Source organism: Egretta garzetta, unplaced genomic scaffold (assembly GCF_000687185.1).
Source record: "Egretta garzetta isolate BGI_Z169 unplaced genomic scaffold, ASM68718v1 scaffold31, whole genome shotgun sequence".
Lineage (NCBI taxonomy): Eukaryota > Metazoa > Chordata > Aves > Pelecaniformes > Ardeidae > Egretta > Egretta garzetta.
The window spans coordinates 1,531,941-1,554,346 of record NW_009258663.1 but is presented as its reverse complement, the minus strand read 5'-3'; the positions used below and the strand labels follow the sequence as shown (position 1 = coordinate 1,554,346).

Below are 22,406 nucleotides of genomic sequence, written 5' to 3'. Positions count from 1 at the left end.
CCAAGGGGTGGGGGAGAAGGGTAGGATGCTTTTTTAAGTGGTCACGCTGGCTTATTTTAATTGCAAATGAGTATAATCTCAGTTTTGTATTACTCTCAGCAGTTGAAGGATTTGTTAATTTAATTAATAATAATTGAAAAATAGACAAGGCAACAAGTATTGATAATTCTCCATAATAGAGATTCCTTTGCCTTTCCCTTCTATTATTACTGGTACTGGTGTACAAGACCATTTACACTAACAGATGTGACCTTTTCAAAACCAAGGAGTAAGTGTGAGACAGGGGAGGGAAAGGAGATGAAAGATGATGCCAGTGCCGCAGTCATTTTATGTTAAAGGCTCTGCTTATATGCGTAATTCATACCGCTGAAGTCAGAATAATTTGAGAGCTGAGTTTTCAACAGCCTCTATAAATGGCGTGTTTTGTTTCAGGAAATGTCGTCTGCCCTGAAATGCTGGTAACGCACCTATGTCAAAATAAAAATCACAATTTTAAAAAAACTTCGATGCCTTAATTTTAAAAATAAACTATATCTCAGTTACTATTTACTTTTACTACCTCGATGGCAATTATTTTGAGTTTTACTGATCCATATCTTTGTTTCAGCCAGGTTCTTTCCTTACTAACTGCGTTAACAATGGTAACGAGAGAACCACACTTTCCACACAGATGAAAAACCTTCGCAGCCATGTCTTCTTTTTTTTTTTTCTTTTTTCACTTCTCTTATGGTTTAAAATGCAGAGTAGGTATTTCAAATTATGAGACTTATACCACAGCAGTAGAGACCCTACAGCAAAACACTTCCAAAGGGCCAAGCGCTGTCCCCAGATGCACAGCACAGCTTCTTATTTGTTTCAGTCGGAGTCTTAAACAGGCAAAGAAGACAAAAAAATAATAAGCACCTGGGGAAGAGATTAAGTTTAAGTAACAAGAAAAAAATACACCTAATGTTAAATACTTCTACTTATTGTGGGAAGGTGCTGACACACTTCTCACCTCTGCAAAGTGAAGAGTAATGAGACAACTTAATTCTTTCATATTTCGACAATGCTAGCTATGCCTAGAGACTGCAGTTAAAATTTCTGGCAAGAAATGTTCATTCTTGCAACTCGGATCCAAGTCCCAACAAGCACCTGGGCTGATAGATCTGACATAACTCACAGATCGAGTTTCTAGGTTAAATTAATACATCCCTCTACTACTCACTTTAGGCTGAGTAAGGTGAACTGAATTTCATTAAGAAAATCTGGTAAATGCTGTTTGAATTGGCAAGGAAATCGGGAAGGATGGTGGGAGGCAGAGACTAACAGCTAAACACATCTGCAGCCTCAACTCCAAACCTTCCTAGAAATCCACAATCCTGCTGGATGAAGGGGGTGGGGGTGGGGGGGGAAATACAAGAACACGCTCTAAAGAATGCTCTCTTATCCAGACTGGCCACTAAACCAACATTAACTTGAATGCCTTGATGCTTCTGGGAGATTAAGAATTGCCCCAAAGGGAAACACTGCAAAAGAAAGGGATTAACAAGAAACGAGTTCTAAAAACTTTTTTTTTTTTTAATTGTAGACAAGCCAGAAATAGAGAACAACAGCTGAAGGGGAAATTGGAAAGAAAATGAAACTCCTGCAGACGATAAGGAATTGAGAGGGTTCAGATCTCTCAGGAGATTATTACGGCTAGCAACCCAATTCAGAGAGATGCAAGATGCACGTTACCATTTCTAACCCCTTATAGCATCAACAAATCTGACTAGCTACAATGTGGAAAATAAACATTACAGGCAAATATTTTAATTGTAGTGCTAATTCACTCGGTTTTACTCTGGTTAAAATTACACTGTGTTGACATGGCTAAATGTTTTTGTTCGGGGGGTGTTTTTGCATCAATCCTACTCAACCACATCACTGTGGAGAAACCTGGAGTGGGTGACTACAGGCTCTTCTCCCTCAAACACCTTCCAAGTATTCTCAAACTCACAAAAAATGACTAGAAAATCTGTACAGTATTTGGTTTTCATTATTTTAGTGTTCCATGTGAGCAACTGCGTATTACTCACCGCAAATGTCTCTCGGGCACAATTATTTGGACTGAGAGGTGGCAGGTTTTCCTGCATTAAGTATTTTCTTCCTCCCACCCCGCAGGAACATCTTGCCTTGCTGTTCTCTGCCTGGGACACCTCGCTGCCCACCAGGCATCAGCCAGGGGAGCATCCTCCTTCTGCCTGGCGCTCCCAGTACCACTTGCCCTGCGCTGATGCCAGCAACTTAGCAGGAAACGCATCCCACTGCTGCCAGCCCGACGTCCTGGACTCTCCCTGTGTGTCTCAGGTAGACATTTTTAAACATTGAGAAGTGTAAAAACGTGACATCCTTGATTACAAAATTGGGAGGAGTTAAGAAAGAAATGTAAAATACGAAAGCAAAACTGTAGAGCTTGCTTCCCAAGGAAACCCTCCCTAGCTCTTGTACCGGCTTGGTTCACTTGGTAGGTTTTCCAGCTCCTCCTCTACCCACAGCTAACTTGCTTCAGAGGGTTACTTGCAGCTACATTTCTTCTGTTCCTTTGTTAAAGATGGGAGTCCCCCCAGGGCTGCTCACAGCACTTGCTCAGGGCTACCTTCCCTCTCCCTTCCATCAAAGTGGAATACCTTAGTCTCCTATCAAGCATCTCTGCCTTATACGATTTCCAGCACTAGTCATATAAAATATGTCTGTCGAAATTTGTATTTTTCCCTCCTGCTTTCCGGAGTAAAAATTTATTTTTAAAAAATGCAGTTAAGTAGGACACCACCCTCCGTGCACTAGGGAATCAGGCTTCATTCAAATGAGATTCGAAATTTTCTGTAATGTACCACTCCAGATTATAAATCATCTATTTAGACGTATTCCTCATGTATATAGCTTACTTGTTACCCAATGCCTCTTCTTAGTGTTTTATGGAGGTCACATCCAATGAATGAATAATATGGCTAGCATCTAGAATGCCTTTTCCAGATTACTGTCCGTTACTGGTTTTGTATGAGATTGGGACTCTAGTCACTACAAAATGCAGTTCCCTCCAGCTGAATCTTAAACAAAACCACCAAACATAACAAATCTCTATTTCTGCTGCTGTTGTAACATCCAATTTCTTTGTTCAGATTCAGTTCCATTAAGCTCCAATAACAGCAAATATGCTGTGTTAAGAGGTGAAAGAATACAGTCCATGTTTCTTAAAATAACAGCAAGACTTTCTTTCTGAATTGTTTTAAATATTTCCTACATGTCCCAAAGGAACCTATTCCCTCTTCTGTATGGCACAGGGCTACCTGTACCTACAATATGCTGTGCCTTGGCACCAAGAGCTTGCCATATGAATAACCAAAACATAAGAAGACACTTGAGAATAGCGGCAAATATACTTAGAAATAGAATTAACTGCACAATAATGTGTTTAAATACTTCTTGGTTATTGACATAACAAAGGAGATTTACATGTTGACAACAGGACATTTCGCTCAGTATCATGAAAACAATGGAAGAGTTTATTTCTAGGGCTGAACCTCTATCTCCTTATATATCTATACATATTCCTCAAACTCATGTGTGCATGTGGTCTTAGCGGTATAAAGCTGATGCAAAAGAAACATGTGTTGTAGCAAAAAAGCCAGGAAAAAGAAAACTATCCTTCAAATAATCATTATGTTGTAGTTATACGACCTAACACAGTATAATACTAAATACTAATAGTAAATTTGAATTACAGGATATTGAAATTGAATTTGCTTAATATCATACATCCAAATTTTATTTGAACAACTTTTTAATCATTTTAAGAAGTACTGTTTAACATATACATTATATATGCATCATAAACATTACTCTTAAAATCACTTTATATTTTTCCAAGAGAAAATATTTCACTACAAATATTTTCCATTTATTTCATTTAGAGGCACTTTTTTTTCCATTATGAGCTTTGGAAAGGAGTGAAAAAATCATGGTTTTGTGGAAGAGTCCAGTTTTCTCTGAATTCAGTTCATTTCTACATGATCAATCCCAGTTGAGCTCATAAATCTCACAGTAAAACTTATGAAACAGCTACAACAAATATCAGAAAGACAAGGAATGGCTGATCTGACTCTCTGCTCAGGCTACTGCAGGCTGAACAGATCACTTTCCCAGATGTCTATTCATGCCTGTGCTGAGGAAGCCATTATAATGAAAATCAGAGTTAAAAGGTCTGGGGCCTCACCTGGCCTGGAGGTATTCTCTGAAAATCCTGTTTTTCTTGGTCTAGGAGTCGCCTAAAGAAGTGACCCCTTGAACAAGGTAAATGAGTTCTTCAGAGAGCCTGAAATAAATTCCTAGGTGTGAGATGCTATTTGGTCTTTGCTATTTACCCAATTCCCTCGGGTTAATACACTTCAGCAGAAACAAGACCTGGAAAAAACACCAGTGTCATAGCCTCCCATGACTAGATTTTAGGCACCTAAAATGCAGATACAATGCCAACTGGCATCCATAAACATACTTTTCGTAACGTTTAGGCACCTACAATGAAGCGGTTGCCCTCCACCTCTAAGCACATCAACACTTTTAAAATTACTCGGCTCTTGGGACAGAAAACTGAAGCTTTGTAGAAACTAGGACACTAACAGGAGATTGAGGAAATAGTTTCAGGGTTAATTTGATCAGGCATAAAACTGCGCTGCCCTGTTCTCCTCCATGTCCTGGTCAACACCCAGCCCCTCGTGCCACCCACAGGGCTGGGCAATGGTCCAGCACCGGGATGGGGAATCAGGGCCACAGGGGTGGCCGTGCCAGCGGGCAGGAGGGGACCAGCAGTTGGGGCCAGGGAGGAGGAGGAGCACCCCCACATTCAACGTCAGGGCAGACACTGCCAGGACAGTGCTCATCGGGGATACCCACTCTAAGTCCCCAAAGCCCACAGAGCAAACTGACCAGCGCTGCTGTTGCATTTCAAATAAGCTCCAGTCTTCACAAATTAGCCAGACGATTCTACCTCCAGAATCAGATTAAGATTTAAATTAGAGTTAATTGATTGAAAAAAAAAAATCTTTGAGAAGTTAATTGTTCTCTGAGCTTGCTGAATTGCTGCCTACAAACTCAGAGACAGAAAACAATACAGATTAAGCACATGGAGAAAGTTTAAATTAATTTTAGGGAGCTGGATCCAATTATCATGAATATTTATTTTACTTTAGATTGGCACTAACAGCAACATTCACTGCCAATAGTACAGATATGCAAAGAGAAGAGAAAGATCTAATGCATTACATCAAAACCCACACATTGATCTTTAAGGCAGTCTGATTTGCGTAGAGTAACTGCAGGCTCAGGTATTATTCCAGACTCATTCCTTTTAGGACTACAGATTCAGGATAGTTTCCCACCTCTAAGATGCAAAAAAAAGAGAGAGAGGGAGGGAGAGAGAGAGAGAACCTTGTGGTACCTGCTGAGTTTTTAGTCAAAACTGTTCATCTATGAATGTATATTTTATGCCAGAGGAAATGACTTGACTGTAAGTGAATTAATTTATTTTTAAAATAACGTTTCCTTTAGCATCCTTAGTTTGAGAGGAAGGGACCTCTGAATGCTCATCAGGGTTCCAGTGTTTACTCCCTCTGTATTTTAGGGCAAGTAACTTGACCTTTTGTTCCATGATTTATTCATTTATAAAAATGAAGAAATGTTAACACAACAGCACTCGAAGTTAACCATTCATAAAATGTTCTGAGGACACCGTGCAGCGGAGAGCTGTGCTACACTTCACTGCACATCTTCCCAAGCTTTCAAGCTACCTTTTTTTTTTCCCTTCTTAAAATTTTCTGCCATTTTTACTTTTTTTTTTTTTATTCAGAAATTTACTTAGAACCAGTTTGCTAATACAAGGCCAGGCTTTAGTAGAGGGGGAGATAAAACTCAGTGGATTCACATAGCTGTTCTCTTCTATCAAAATTGCATTTTCTTCTCCAGAAGCTTATGCAGAAGACGGAGAAGAAGGCAAGAGGAATGTACCAGCTAATGGGTTGGTGGTGGTTCAAGGTGAGAACGCACGGGAAGGTCTCTGAGGTCCAAGTTTCCATGCCGCTTCGCTGACCTTGCTCAGTTCGCCTTGCAGGGTCAGGTCCCCAGTACAGCTAACCCGGTCCCACCACAAGCCGCCTCTGCTGAGCCCCCAACGCTCCTCCATGGTTAGCATCAGGGCCAGCACAGGAGTTGCAGGGGATGAACACAGCCAAGGGGGGAGTGAAAGGAAACGATGATTAATTCGGCATAATCTGTGCGTGACATAAATGTGACCTCAGTTTGATTAGTCTTCCTAATCTAAACAAAGGCAGAGAGAAACTCATCCATTTATGAGGAAGCATTTCTCAGTTAAGTAAGAATTCTTATCAAGTGCTATGTTTTTTAAGGTTTTTAAAGCACCTAATTATCCCTGATTGAAAAGGAAGTTAGGCGCCTAACACATTCAGGAATACACCCATAATTGTCAGCCTTGCCTTATGTATTAACTAGAGTTATTACCTTGATCAGTTTTACTCCTACTCAAAGTGATAATGAAACAGCAACTTCTTCTGGCTGTTGAAACACAACCTCCTCCTTGTTTTCTTGCAGTAAGACTGCAAACCACATAGGTTACGGAAGAAATGAAAGAGAGGAAGATAGAGATCTGTATGGGTTTGTTTTCACAGAACCATATGAGAATTAACCTTGGAAACAACCTGAGATCCCTTAAAATAGGCTTTGGGATTGATACTGATGTTTTCTGAATACACTTAAGACCACTATTTTTAAACACAAATTATCATGTAGCAGCATGAGCTCAACATGAGTACATCAAGAGACGGTAGGAGTCATTTTCAAGCTAGTTAAAAAAATCCCGTTCATTTGCTAGATTCTGTAATTATCAATTAACTATGTATTAAAATATTTATTAACTCTTCATAACTGATTTTAAAGAGTGCATCATTAGTAACTGAATTTTCTTCATCAGCATTCCAAACTCTGGTCTGAGTTTTCCAATTCAAGAGAAAGGTAATGTCATCCATCAGGCTATTTTTTTTTTTTTTGCGTTGGGTTGGTTTGTCTGGGTTTTTTTTTTTTCTTGGTTTTGTTTGGGGTGGGGTGGGGTGTAACTAACAAGTTGCTGGTAACGACTCCTGAGCACTAGTAAATATTAACTTGCAGAAGAAAGGCAAGAAATATAATAAGCATGAAGGTGCAACTACTAATAAAATTGTCTTAGCTGATGCTCAAGTGAACATCATGAATTTTGGACTATACAGCATGCCTGAGAATGAAAACTGTAACTCTTATGAGAAGTGTGGAAAAATGTAAGGAGAAATCGGAAAGAAACAGATGTTGAGCTTACTCAGAGTAAGGAATGATTCTATTCTATAAACAGCATTAAAGAAACCTAAAAGGGCAACTGGATGACATCAATGCTTCTGAAGGTTCTTTGGATTCATTTTAATAAATATCAGGTAAAGGGAGGCATAATTTAGCTGTCTGAATTACTGGATTATGAATTAAAAAGCTGCTTTTACCATTCCGTACTCAAACCACAGTCATATTAAGCGTAAGACTGTAATATGAATTCTTAAAGAATGAGAAAATATTATCAGTTCTGCAAGTGATTAAGTCTAGCCCAAAAAGAACATGTAAGGCAAATGCTTTGGAAAGCCTGCCTTTTTGTATAAATGACAGATCAAAGTGGTATTAGTAAAATTATATAATCCTGTTAAACTGGATCCTGGAAAAGGAGTACTGAAAGGCAATTTAGACTCTACCACTTCCTTAAACCACCACATTCTATTTATTTTAACTTGCAGGTCCTTGCAAAACTCTTACTGGCATGTACGTACTTCACTTTCTGCTGAAATCACAAGACAGGACAATCAGGTTTGTTATCAAAAAACCCTCCAACATAATAAACACATGCACACATTTTTCTTGGGCTGAGGAACAGCAGTCTTCTGCTTTTCACACTGACAAATTTTGTAAAGGCAGAAAAATTCTCTCAAATTTGTCTTCTGTTCTTCACTGAAGACTTAAAAAAAAAAAAAAAAAAAACCACACACAACCCAAAAACCACATACACAGATGGATGGAGATTTCTTACGTGTTCTGCACGCTGCACTGTCACCACAGGACCACCTGCAATCCTGCACTGTCCAGATAGGTGTTCTCAAAAACACCTGGGTAAGCTGTTTGCCCAAGGACTATGTACTGGAGATAAGAGGTAATTAGCAACTGAAACTACTCCTAGCACTCCTCCTTCAACATTAAGTGCAGAGCTGCAGCAGCAAACTGGCACCTGGTAGAGGGAAATGCTAGATGTGATCATTTCAATTTACACATTCAGCACTACATCCCATATGCTTGTCAATGTGAAAGTGTCAGTGATAACAGAGATACCCTAAGAAAATGCTCTGTTGAAATGCTGACATGAAGTTTTTATGTATGAAGCAGACCCTCTCCTCTGAACCATCTGTAACTTCTTCCTTTTCTCATGGGGCATGTGTTGGCCATAAAATCTTTTCATTAAAAAAAAATTAAAAACTAAGTTTGACTTTAAAGAGAAAATTATAAGCCCTTAAACATCCATAAACCAAGTTTATATACCCGAGTATCATCCATATAAACACACTACTTGCTCAGCAAGAAGAAAAATCTGCTGAGCAGAAAAAGTTTGCTGCAATTAGATAAAGCAAAATTTATAACTGTGGTGCAAAATTAAAGAAAAGTACCTGGCACTAGGACTTGTATCATCACTATATGAAGTTAACCAAACTGGCAAAATATGACTGGTTTTGTCTCCTGACTCTGTGCTGTATTTTTCCATGCCTATGTTCTGTGCACATCTTAAAACTCCCAGGTGTTTTTCCAAAATGTTTTCCAATGATTTCATAACCAGAAGTTCTTTAAGTACAACAAAAGTAGGAAGCCTACTTTTGTGTGAGAAGTGACGGGTTTGCTGAATTAGGTGACCAGCTAAGGCTAAGGAAGACAATGCAGAGAAGCTGAATGATTTCCTCCACACAGCTGAGGTTTGCGAGGTGGCGTAGATCATCAGAAACGGATGATGGAGGGAGAGAAACAGGATGAGAAAGTTTACAAGGACACTTGTGTTACTCAGTATACTCCTTAAATGACCTGGAAATGGGGTGAGGAGACGGAGAAATGATAATGTCTCTAAAACAAATAAAGCCTACAAAAGACAAGGAGATTGATGACCACAGGAATGCACTCCAAAACCTGAAGACATAACTTAGGATATTAAAGTATTTAATTAAGCAATGAGTTGGGATAAACCTACTGGGAGTTAGAAATTAAGAAATGGCCACTGTAAGCAGGCTAGGTTGTGCATTGTGGTATTTTGGCACCTTCCTCTGAAGCTTCAAACACTGACTACCAGCGAAAGAAAAAAAATCTCAGCTAGAAGGACCAAGATACAATGAGGCAATTTCCAGTTCCCTTGAAAGTGTGCACAATCTTAAAATCCCTAAAGCGCATTTGAAAGGACTGGCTTATCTGGGAAATGAGTCCTTTGGAAAAATCTTGTTTCCCTCTCCAGGGCAAAAATCAGATGCAACTCTGCCATCTACCTAACCACACCCTTACAGAGCTGCAGAGACAGTCTTTGTATTTGCTCTTTTTAAACACTTGCAGACAATTTGGGATACCCTTTGCCATCTTCATAACTAAATCAAGGAGATTCAGGCTCTAGATACTCTGACTTTAGATGACAAGAGTTCCACAAAGCAGCATTAATCGTGTTAACTCAAGAGTCAAACCAGTACTAGATTCTAACAAAGAATGACATATTTCAGACCTGTTTTCCCCCTTGGAAAGAACATACCCATTCATCTGGCACAGTGGCTTCCCAAACTCCAGTGGACGCGCAGATCTCACTATTTTTTCATGTACCTAAGCACGGAGTGTTCTGAGCATGACCTACACCTCTTCCACTTGTCCAACGCCCGATGCCAGGGTGACATGGTTCAGGGAGGCGACTGGGGGAAGCATCTTCCCAAAAGAAAGACAGACTGTCTTCTGCCAGTCCTGCTCCCCCTATCAGCCCACCACAGGGCCACCAGGTGGGTGCCAGAACCAGCACAAGGGAGGGTGATGGAGTGAGAGAGCAGGACTCAATGCTCACCACCACCATCAGATGAAAATACTGCAGCTCAGCGTTACCTGGCTCACCCCACTGATGTGGGGTACCCACGTGATGTGCACGTACCCAGAAGCGCTGCCGTGCCCGACCTCGGTGACGTTGGCTCCTGGGGCAGGCACACATCTCCTCCTGCCCAGGTGTGTGGAGGGCACCTGCAGGTTTGCCCTTGATGGTCTTCCAAAGGTGCCCTGCCTACCGCAAACATCTTCTGATAATTAAATCCTAATGCTTTCACTTTGGAAAGCAAACACCTGACACGGAGAAGCTGTGCACATCTCCACATGCTCCAGAGACTTTCCTAAATAACTTGTCAGCAGTACTAATTGAAAGTGTGTAGTGTTAATATGTTAACAGCAGATATATGATCAAAAATACGTATTTTCCACAGAAAACTGGAATTTGTCAGGAGGAGGAGGAGAGACGCACATGGATTTATTATTGTGTAAATTAATTATTTTTTTTAAAGTATTTATTTGGGATCTAATTTAGAAATTACTGTTACACATACTAACCATATGCTTTGTAGGTGGGTTTTTTCCTCCCTTTAAACAGCATCAAAGCCTTACATTGACCTCATTAAAGCTACTTCAAGTTCTGATCTCATAAACACAACATACACAGAAAACGACTGCAGTGCTTCTCTAGAAGCCTCTGACTACAAGGTCTAAGTGTATATTCAAAATGACACGGGCAAATCTGACAGCTCTAAAATGAGACTTATCAGTTTAGGCTTCGGACATGCTATTGTGCTGTCTGTAACCCCTGAGTCAGCAGAATAAGCGTTCTTGTAACCTTCAATACTCTGGTTGAGGAAACCAAAAAAAGGTGAGTATGAAAAACCCAGGGAAAAACCAAAATAAGCATTCAGTCTGCCATCATCAAAAGGAACATCTACCTATGCTGCAGGTCTAATTTAGGAGACATGACTTTATAAATGCTCAAAGAATAAAAAAGAGATTTTAACTGAGAATATATATGTACACACTGTTAAATATATACATATCTTAAAAAAAACCCCCTGTTTTTAAGTTCAAACTATGCAGGTAATTTGTTCAAAAATTAATTCTCAGTGAAGGGTATACATTTGTGTGGGTAATACAAATGGAAATGGATTCCACAGTCTTTTATTCCAACACCTCCTTCACCTCTCATTCCCCCAGGTTATCTTAAGGATGTAGCATAATTGAGAATTATTTTCATGGAACAGCAATTTTAATAAATGGGATATTGGAGATGAGAGTTGTATGTCTATAAATGCTTTTATGTCTAAAACATAAAATACCATGCAGTAAACATAGCATGTTTTGCCTATTTAAATGGTTAACTGGCATAAATAAATAAATATGTATTAAAAAATTCTTTTTAAGAACTAACCTTTTAGTTAACAAGCTTCTAGGAAAAGTCACCTCATGGAGACCAAACTAAGGTGCCATAAAAATGTGAATTGCCTTTTCGTGATAGATCTGCCATTAATGCTCCTGAGAATCACTTGTTTGTGAGCGGTTAACTAATGCCACGTTATCAAGGTATAAACATGTCACATAGAAATTCTCAAAATTTTCAATAATGAGCTTTCCTCGTGTTATTTCTTCATAGTGTCATTGGAAACAATTCATTGGGCCTTATCAGACAAGAGTTCCCATTTTCTATCATTCCATTTTAACCTGCCTAATCAGTTGAACAAAATTACTTTATGTAAAATGATTCCTTCAGTTGCCTTAGCTACAAATCCCTGCAGTATTGTATAATTGAAATCTACTCACGTAAGTTAGGAATAATTAGGACCCCAAATTAAGCCAAACACAAAGTTAATTCAAATAGTCAGCTGCTGTCATTTAAATGGTTACAGAGTTTTATTGTTGCTTAACATCTTTGAATGCTTTTAAATGCACCTTTTTTTTTTTTCTCTTCCCCCCCCAATCCCTTGCTCCAAATGGAAATAGGATCAAGAGAACGAATTCTTGTCAGGTCACAATCATTCATACCTTGACCAAAGATACTCTTTAGTAAAGTTTTTCCCCATTATTGTCACTAGATTTTTACTTTAAAAAAAAAAAAAAAAAAAAAAAACAAAAAACAAAAAAAACCCCAAAACCCAGACAAATAAAAAAAGGAATTAAAAGGAATGGAAACAGTCAAGGCTTTCAGGTAAATAAAGTCTGTTACAAATGGCATTACCACGGTGACAAACTTTTAATAGCAAATATTCAGAAAGTCTCTTCCCATAATTCAAAAAACCTTTTGTAAAAAGAAGGCAACATAGAAATGCTGTTAAAATGGATCCATAGCAAATCCAAGAGCCAGAAAATAATGCATCAAAGGAGGTAAGGTTGCATATTATGGTATCTATACCTGGAGTTGTTGCCAGGACTGAGTTAGGACTCTGCTGATTTAACAGAGTGAAATTCAAAATAATTTATAGAGCAAATTAATTGTTATACTGTTACATTTAATACATATAACAAAGTAATTGTCGTATTGCTAGATTACAGTGTAACTGGTAAAGAAAACCACTGGTGGTTAGACACATTTCTCAACCGTTTTTCTGTCGGCCCTTAGTTTACAGTGTAGAACAAAACACTGTACATTATAAATCCTTCACGACAGTTTACATATGGATGACTTCCAGACTTTTCTATTCTGAATTTTTAAAAGTGTATTTGCACAGCATGCTTTTTATGTATATGAAGGGATAGATATATATATCTCTCTACACTAGCATTAAGATGTATTAGATTTAAACTTCTTTATTGCTGAGCAGGATTTGAATTGAAGGCCTAAACCAAACAGTTTATGCACGATATGCTCTGCTGATATATATATTTTTTTTTTTCCAGCTGGTACATTAATACATGAAGTGATGTTCTGTGGACTCTATCCATCCTTACGGGTAATAACCCACATCACAAACCACCCATTTGCCCTCTAGTACTTTCCATGCCTCACTCTTCACGCATGCCAGCTTCATCTGTTGCAAATTAAATGATGCAAAAGCATAAGCAGCAAACTGTTCGGTTTTGTTTACTAAAAGCTTATTTATCTTAAGCCACTAAAAAGCATGATCAGTTCTAAGCCACAAATCCACATTTTTCCAACAGACTTTCAATGATAAATGTTAACGATGGCTTAGAATAAATCATAACTTTATTCTTAAAGTAACACTTTATAATTTAAAAAAAAAATATTAAAGGCAATCTGCAAGCCTAACTCACAGAAAATAACTGGGGCAGCTCAGTGGGGAGAAATAGGAGAAATTAATGTGAAACACTGTGGAAGGCAGACCAAGTCCCATGCAAAGGCAAACAGGATCAGTGGTGAACCGGCAAATCCGACTGAAGCTCGCTAGGAAGATAGTTAAAACAGAAGTGATACGAAATACCAGTAAGTCTTTAAAAAGCAAACATTTCTCATTGCTTTTCCAACTAAAAATGCAGCAGATAGAAGAATCTGGTTTCAGCATCAACTTCCTCTCAGGTTTCCTAAATGAATTACTGAACTCAATTTTAACAGCAAAACTGCTCAAACAGCATCTTGCATTAATTGTACTTTCTGCTGGAAGAGAACAAAACTACCTAAACTCCTGAGAGAGACATCAAAATCCCTGACAAGGGAGAACACAAAAGCCATCTCTCCTTCCATCGTCAAGATCCCTCATAAAACTCACTGAGTGCTGTATCCAACGACTGAAAGTTATGTGGTCCCCCTGGGTTTCTCACATGTATGTGTTGCTCAGGCAACAGATAAAAAAAAAAAAAAATCATTTTGCTTCCCAACTAGTCTCACACACAGAGATTTTTATACACCGAGAACACATCAGTGATTATTATACTAGTATAAATTGAGAAAACAAAAAGAATGGAACATTCCCAACCACCTGGATGGGTCCAACCTCGGGAACAACAACCAGGGAATCTCCTCTACCACCGCCAACACGCTCGCGTACGTCTACATGGGTTGCCTTAATGTCACCGGGACACGGGTGAATGGTCTCCCTGTTGAAAGACGGACCCACGGACCGAGCTAACATTCATACAGCTCTATTTCTTTAGACTTCAAAAGAAAGCCAGGAAATCAAGATTACAGAAACACAAAGAGCTTTAGCACAGTTGGGGTTTGAAAGCCAGTGGAGTAGTTCAAGGCTCTTTCTGGAAGGGTAGGAATTTGGGACACCTTCAAGCAAAAGGATTTTTTCAGCTCCTATCTATCAGAAAGAACTGCATATTCAGTTTCCCATACAATGTCTTTGGATTTGAGGTGTGGCTCATTTACAGAATCACCCATACAAAATTTACCCTGTGTTAAAAATGTAAAAAATTTAGTGTTCCTGAAAAAGAGCTAACGATGATTGGTAAAATATCCAGCATTCATGGGTCTCATTCAAAATGTCAATCCAAACAACATCGTCAACGGATAAACTAGTACTATCTATAGAAGTGAGTAAAACTGGAGCTGATCCAGCTTTGACAGCATGAAATTTTATCAAATTTGAAGTGATTAGAAATAAAAAACCTGTACTGTGGTTTTACCAACACAGGCACATAATAAGTACCATGTAAAACTGAAAGTACACGAACCTTCGCTATGCATGTGTATGTGTTTTATTTCCTTATCTTCCTTTCTTCTAATTTTGTACTTGGACAGCATATAATACAATGAAGTGCTGCTTTAGAGCCAATATTATCCAAGTACAAAGCCATATAATAAACAACAAAAAAATAATCAGAGGGAGCAACTGTAAATATTCTTCTAACCAACCAATGTTGATGAGTAAATATGATACTAATTAACCACTGTAAAAGGCCAGTCAATTTTTAACGTCTCTTCCATGAAGGTTACTGTATAAATATATACAACTGCATAACAGCACGTTGGGAGCTCCTATACTATTAAGTGCATTTATGACACGAGTATGGATGGACAACAAGCCAAGAACTTCTCCCTGTGAATGGTTTTCTCTCCTCTTCCTCACGTAACACAAGCTGGAACACCATCACAACACAGAAGCGGGCACATATATGAAACATACATTAGAGCTGTTTGCATAAGTCCTTTTCCTGTAGTGCTTTCGTCCTACATACACTTGCTGCTATTAAGACATCTGTACAACACACAATTAGCACAGAATGCATTACTTTTCTGTACCATTTACTCACAGAGGTAGACTGCGAACATCAATGGATCTACTCGCAAGTATAAAACCCATTATGTGCTTGTAGAACTTGGCAACGAATATTAAATCTAAAATCATTATACTTTATGATAATTTTTATAATCTGATCATAAGGACACTAAATGTAATAAAAAAGCCAGTGCTGAGGCATTCACTGATATCAGATGCTTCAGGCACTTATAGTTCCATTTACACTATGACCTAAAAGTACAATATAAAGAAAGACAATGTTGTTAAATCTATATAAAAATCCTTTTTACTAAGACAAACAGTATTCTTCCATTTGACATTAAATAGAAAGGAAAGTAATTAAATACTTTTAAAAATACAAGCGTTAATAAAAATAAATTATGTATTTTTCCATATTTAGTAACAAGAGTACTAACGAATTTTGGACACGTGTCCAAATTCTGCTATTGTGTTCTTGAAAAGGTACCTTACTAAAAACTAATCTAAAATATGCCCAGATTTATGTTTTCTAAAAGAAAAGCCCCTTAGGCAATGGTGCCAGTGCAGGTTAGCTGAAGGTTAAGTCAATCCCCTCTCATTGCGGTGGTCAACTGCATGGCTCGCCCCGTCCACCGAGACCCACTGAGGTTACAGCGAAAAAGATGGTAAACTGAAGTAATAGCTTGGAGGGCCCTGAAAGTGTTAACATCTGCCCTTAGCACACCACACTGCCTTTGTACAGCTTTACACGCTACAGGGTTCTCTTCTTCTTCTGAATACAGAGCTCAAGAAGATGCAAAATCTCCCCTCCATAAAGGAGAATGTTTTTAAGTAACTGAGGAAGAAGAGAGTGCATTAAAATAGTAATACTATTATTCATCTCCTAGTAATTATGCATTTATACTTTTTTCTTCGCTTAAATTGTAAGACCCTTACGTTAACATTTCCTAGCAAATTCTCATATAAACGTTAGTATAGAATTTAAAATCATTCTTCAAGCATTCTTCTACAAGTTTCTTCTACATTCTAAAATAGCGTGGTTTTGCTTTGGTTTCAAAAATGCAACATTACAGCATAGGATCCTGCAGACCCTCGCTGCTCAGGGAATATGAAAGGATATTCACTGCCAGCACACTAAAGAAGCTGGCTTTTCCAGGCAGTCTGTCAGTCTCTATTTTCTGGAAATGCACTTGAAAAGTTGCACAGACGTTCTTCTTTAAGAAGTATGGTCTCATTGTTTAGACCAATTTCCTTTTCGAAGATACCGTGGGCCTACACCTCTTTCAGAAAAGGAAAAAGAGATGTCCCAGATGAGTATGCACCAGAATATCCCAGCAAAAAATGGCATGCTCTTCCAGGAAAGAAAACAAGACTCAGCGCAGAGGTCGCTTTCTGCAGAAACCCAACTGCTCCCTTCACAGTGGTATTTTCTTCTGCATAAATCTGCATTAACCAAGTAAAATAAAAATTTTTCTAAAGAACCATAAAACCTATTCGGTGTATATGATAAAAATGAAGATGGCATTGGAAGGCGTATTAGAGCCATCCTCCAAAGGGCAGGCAGTAACTGGCTGCTGGCCTTAGTATGCTGGCTGGGCTTACGGATGCTTTGCAACCTCTGTTAAGCCAAGTAGCTGCCTACTGACTGCTTCACAGAGCCCTCACTGTGATAAATTCCCCGGCTAGAAATTAAATTAGTGCTCCTGTTTGCTCTTGCATGACTCCGTAATGGGTTTCACCCCTTGTAGAACTTAAATCCGCTAATTAACAGAAGTTGATTTCTTCTCAAGTTCAGGGTACAAGGTTTTTGGAGTTTTTATCCTGGGCAAAATCCTACTAATACTTCCTAGTACATGTGCAGGAAAACCAACATGCTTCTCCGGTTTGTGGAGTACCTGTGCCATTTGCCGTAGACACTGTGAGTGGCTTGACGGGAGGCCGAACGTCTGAAGCAATACACAAAACAGAAAATACCTTTCTAGTGGCCCAATGTACCTTATTTGTATTTAGTATGTCTTTTCTTTAGTAAATGCACTGCTTGGATCCAATTTAGTTGGATACACACTTAAAACTTCTTCCAATTTAATACTCAGCTCCTTGGCTGGCAGAAGTGGAATTTACAAGAATTTATATTTCTCAGCGTAATTTTAATTAAAATATACATTCAGAGGCAAAGACAGGCTGGATTTTTTTTAAAAAACATCAATGCTGTTTAGGGAAACAGAATTAAATAGATAATGAAAGCATGATGCTTCTTCCTTTGGACAAAGCACAGATAATAATTCATAATAAAATGAATTAAAATTATATTAAACCTTGATTAAAATAAAATGTAAGTAAAGAAAATTATTTCAGTGCTTCTCAAGCAGTAGAAGAGAATATAAACAAAAGGCATCTAAAGCTAGTCAAAAAGGTGGACTTTGTAAGCAAGATAAAGCTTAAAATATCAAAATTTGTACAGTCCAAAACCGAATCTTAATCAGAATGTTTAGCTCTGACATCTTTTTTTCATATGCATATTAGTGTATCTGTCTTAACTTGCTTGAAGAGGAAACCAATAATATGTATAATAAGCTTTTTACTCCGCTTTGCTATGGAAACAAGGCATGTGTGATCTCACTCCCTGACTTTCTGTATTTTCTCAGATAATTTTTAACTTGTTGGATGATCTCACCTAATTAGAAAGGGAAAAAAAAAAAGAAAAAATATAGAGGTGGTGTCAAAAGTCATTTCTTTCCTACAGTTCATGGGAAACAGGTAAGTAAAGGTGAGACACTCAACTGCATGGGACCGACAGGAGCAGGAACCCACTCATTCCGTGAGACCGGAGAGCTGGAGTGGCGTGGGATGGGTGGGGATGGACTCCACCACAGCCACAGCGGAAGCTCCCATCTCCCCCAGCAAATCAGCCACGGCACGAGGCCAAGCTTCACACAGCTACCCGTCCAGCTCCTGTTCAAGCGACTTTCCAAGGTAGTTCTTTCAGGCTGGCTGTGTCCAGCTCTGGGCTCCCCGGTTCAAGAAAGATGAGGAACTCCTAGAAAGAGTCCAGAGGAGAGCAACTAGGATGATTAAGGGACTGGAGCATCTCCCCGATGAGGAAAGGCTGAGAGAGTTGGGCTTGTTCAGCCTGAAGAAGAGAAGACTGAGAGGGGACCTCATCATCACATGCAAATATCTTAAGGGTGGAAGTCAGGAGGACGGAGCCAGACTCTTTGCAGTGGCGCCCAGCAACAGGACAAGGGACAATGGGTACAAACTGAGACCTAAGAGGTTTCAGTTGAATATGAGGAAAAACTTCTTTACTCTGAGGGTGACAGAGCCCTGGAACAGGCTGCCCAGTGAGGTTGTGGAGTCTCCTTCTCTGGAGATATTCAAAGCCTGCCTGGACAAAGTCCTGTGTAACATGCTCTAGATGAACCTGCTTTAGCAGGGGGGTTGGACTAGATGATCTCCCGAGGTCCCTTCCAACCCTTGCCATTCTGGGATTCTGTGTCTCTTGTAATAAAATTGTAGTTTTAAAGAGAGACACATAGTAGAATATGCGAGAAAAAGGGACAGAAAAATCCCTTCCAAAATGGCATTAATATTCAAGCTCGTGATTTCAGCTTTTCAGTCTTTTTTCCTACCTCTCATGTTTTCCTTATTTAGGTCTGCAATGCTTGCTGTTGATGGTAATAACAATGTTTTTCAAGCCTGTACACAACAATATTGACCTGTTGTTGATCAATGTACCAGCAGTGTATAATAACATGGCGCGGTTTTCCCTCCAGCCACCAGCACTTGTCCATTCCAGGTTCATTTTACCTGAAGGAACAGACTGCTTCAAAAGCAGCCCCACCTGGACTGCTCTAGCCAGGAAAAACAAAGCAAAACCAAGACCTTCTTAACTGAAAAGACCATTCCTATTTGGATAGGCGACACTACAATAAATTGCAGCCTTCATGTAACTGTGCCTACTTACTAATTCCCTGGTGAGTTAAAGTTAAGGCACTGTGAGAGTAATGAAGTCTTTAACTTGATTGGAAAATGTTTCGTTATATGAACAAATGAGTCACTTGTCCACACCCAGGATCTTCCCCCCCCATTTAACTGTACAGAAGCATTAAAATATAACAGCAGGGAATTCAGCCAGGTTTCATCTCCCCCGCCAACAGCAACAACCTGCAGATACACATAAGATTTCTATAAAAAAACCTAAGTTCCAAGCAAGAGAATTAAAGATTTTCTTATTTCTAGCAAAAGTTAGATGCTCTTATTTTAACCTTTGTTCATGTTCATACTTCCAGGCATGAAGTGCTACTAAAGCACGTTACACTTGGCATCTCCCATTACTGAAGCAGAAGGCAATGTAATCTTGTGAGAAAGTGTAATAATGCGGTATTCATTTTGCTTCTGTGGCTGGAAGCCAACTCTATATTAATATTCATTTCCAGTACACAGAGCTGCAATATTTCATTTATTTTAAGAATTTACAATTAATTTGGTATGATTCTGTTATCTGCTCCCAATTTCCTTCCCTGTTTCTTTTAGCTGAAAAAGCAGCTCTTGTATAGACTTTAAAAAAGTAAATTCACAACTGAAGCATCAAAAGATTGCTACTGGCTACTAAAAGCAAGAAAAACAGGGACAGAACAAAATGAACTTGAAATATTACAGATGACAATGAAAATTAGCTTTCTGCAAATGGCAAAAATTCCATCTGCAGAAGTTCTCAGTTGACTTTTTCCTTTCCAAACTCAGCTGATAAAACACCCTTTGCAGCATGCTGTTTGCTACTGTAACCAAACCAGAGAAAGTTGTTTGTCTGCTTTTCCTTTCTGTTTTCAAATGTTTTCAACCACCCCATAGCATTAAACTGCAAGTACTCTCGTGGATCTTTGTAAAATGTAGCAGATATAGGCATTTGAAACAATTACAGTAACAAATAAAATCCTTAGGATTTTAAAAATTCAGAAAAAACTTAGATGCCTCCACTTCCTAGACCTTTGGTTTCAACTAGTGCAACCACTTTTGCAACCTAAGTGCATTTATAATTAACAAAAGTTATTACCAGCCATTCTCCTAATATGCATCTACTTTCCTTACCTGTGAAAGAGGCTGAAAAGCATTTTACCTTCAAGCTGTTGGCACTTACTTTCCTACAAAAGTGAGATTATACCCAAGTCCACAGACTCAACAGACACCAAGAGAGCAGCCAGTAGAGCAGCTACCACATCAGAAATCCCATCAAGGGTGAAACCATCCAAGATCTGCAGTGTGCTGTGGGAAATGCCAGTTTTTCTAATATATCCTGGCAATATTTAAGAGGAAAGAGGGGAGGGAAGGGAAACTGACTGTGAAAGCTATTTAAGTGAAATGAGACTTCCCCATGTTCAAAAACCATCATGAAGACTCCTAGGACGCATTCCCTGATATATGTGTACGTTCACACATACATACGAATAACCTATTTTAGCAAAGCTTGTCTGTCAGTACAACACAAGATCTGAGTCTTAGTCTAGAATAAATGCTTAGGAAATTACATGGTGAACATGGAAGACTGCACACAGTATTTAAATTTTTAATCTTGAGTTTTGCCATTTTTGGGGACTAGATCCTTTTTGTTTGTATAGATTTGGGAAAGAAGAGAGGGGGAGGCAGAACAGCTTTCCTGAAGTATGTCTGAAAATTTAGCCTTAAAAATCAAAGAATTTTGACTGGGTAAGGTATGTACATGCTTTAAAAGATGGTGAGATCACGCCACAGATGCACTGAAGAAGCCTATATATCGTGCACCGATTACTGAATAACATAACATAGCATGGTGGTGCTACTTTATTACTAAACCAGTCTCTTCACCTGCAATCTAGTCAATCACAATGATTATACCCAGAAATAGCCTCATGTTCTATACAAATATTTGTAATTAAAAATTAATAAACCATGTTTTCCTTATCGTTCATTTGCGTTTCCCTATTACTAATTAAAAGGGCCAAAAGAACAGCTGGGGAGACAGACTAACTGGACAAAACAGAGTTCATGAAGGAAAACAGATAAAGAATAGATGATACAACAGCTTATCTAAAAATGCTTTTTCTGTCCTCATATCTTTAATTTAAGAGCTATTTTAAACACCACGTTTGACAGTGTGAAGTATTTTTCCCTTCTTTTTAAAAAGCAAAAATAATTTTAAGTAGATGCTATCCCTGTATGCACTTCGAGTTTTATTTCCTGAAATTTAACTAGCATATTTCTAACCTTAATAAAGTGTTTGCCATTTTATTTTCAGCCAGCCAAATTACAAAAGTGAAAGAGGTATTTCATTTGCATGGTTTAGCTATTTTATATCACATTTAACATATCTATACATTGCTTCTAAATGGTTGCACAACAGGAACAGAAAAAAGAAGAAACAGGACGAGTCCAAAAATAAGGCACCTTCCAATCAAGGATATTAATTCTGTCACTTCAGTTGCCTGAACACTGCATTTCAGTTTCAACATACCACACTGTATCAAAACCAAAAAATATGTTTTCTTTTTTCATTAAAAACGAGAACAATTTGAATTCTACAAATTAAACCTGGAACATGCTACAGATACTTTTAGTTTGATATCCTAAAACTTCAAGTCATCTCACAGAAATTAATTGTACAGACCATTCATCTCATCTGCAAACTCAAGTAAAAAAATAAACTAAAGCTTACCTTCAGTACACTGCAGGAAGCTGATAATGAGCAGGAACCAAAAACTTTGCATTCTGCAGCCAGAAGACACCATTATTGATCCCTGTAAGAATTTTCTTTGTATTCCTTAATGAATCCAGTTATAAAAGCCCAGCATCATCGAAACCAGTGGTCTGCATTATTCATCTTCATACCTGGAGAAGCAGAGGATTTGGAAGAAAAAGAGAGAAAAAAAAAAAATCCATCAATAGCTGAACACCAATAATTTGGAATACCAAATTTTACTTGACATGAAGACAGAAATGTTTAATAAAAGCTGACAGTACACCTGTACTGTAGCTGGGAATTTGGCAGGTTTGTGGGGTGTAATCTCTTGAGGTCAGTGATCATTAAACAGAATGCCAAATAATGATACACGTTAAAGTTGAAAG

At 38.5% G+C, this 22,406-nt stretch overlaps 1 protein-coding gene across 3 annotated transcripts in view; it reads right to left on the bottom strand.

The window, feature by feature from the left end:
• The window catches only part of ADGRL2 (adhesion G protein-coupled receptor L2), a 129,685-nt gene extending 107,524 nt beyond the window's left edge, over positions 1 to 22,161 (bottom strand). For all 3 annotated transcript variants that reach the window (XM_035903912.1, XM_035903913.1, XM_009648434.2), the window contains exon 1: positions 21,997 to 22,161. In XM_035903912.1, coding sequence (XP_035759805.1) covers positions 21,997 to 22,069 — 73 coding nt within the window. In that variant the 5' untranslated portion in view covers positions 22,070 to 22,161. The remainder of the gene's footprint in view (positions 1 to 21,996) is intronic.
• Between the last annotated feature and the right edge of the window lie 245 nt (positions 22,162 to 22,406).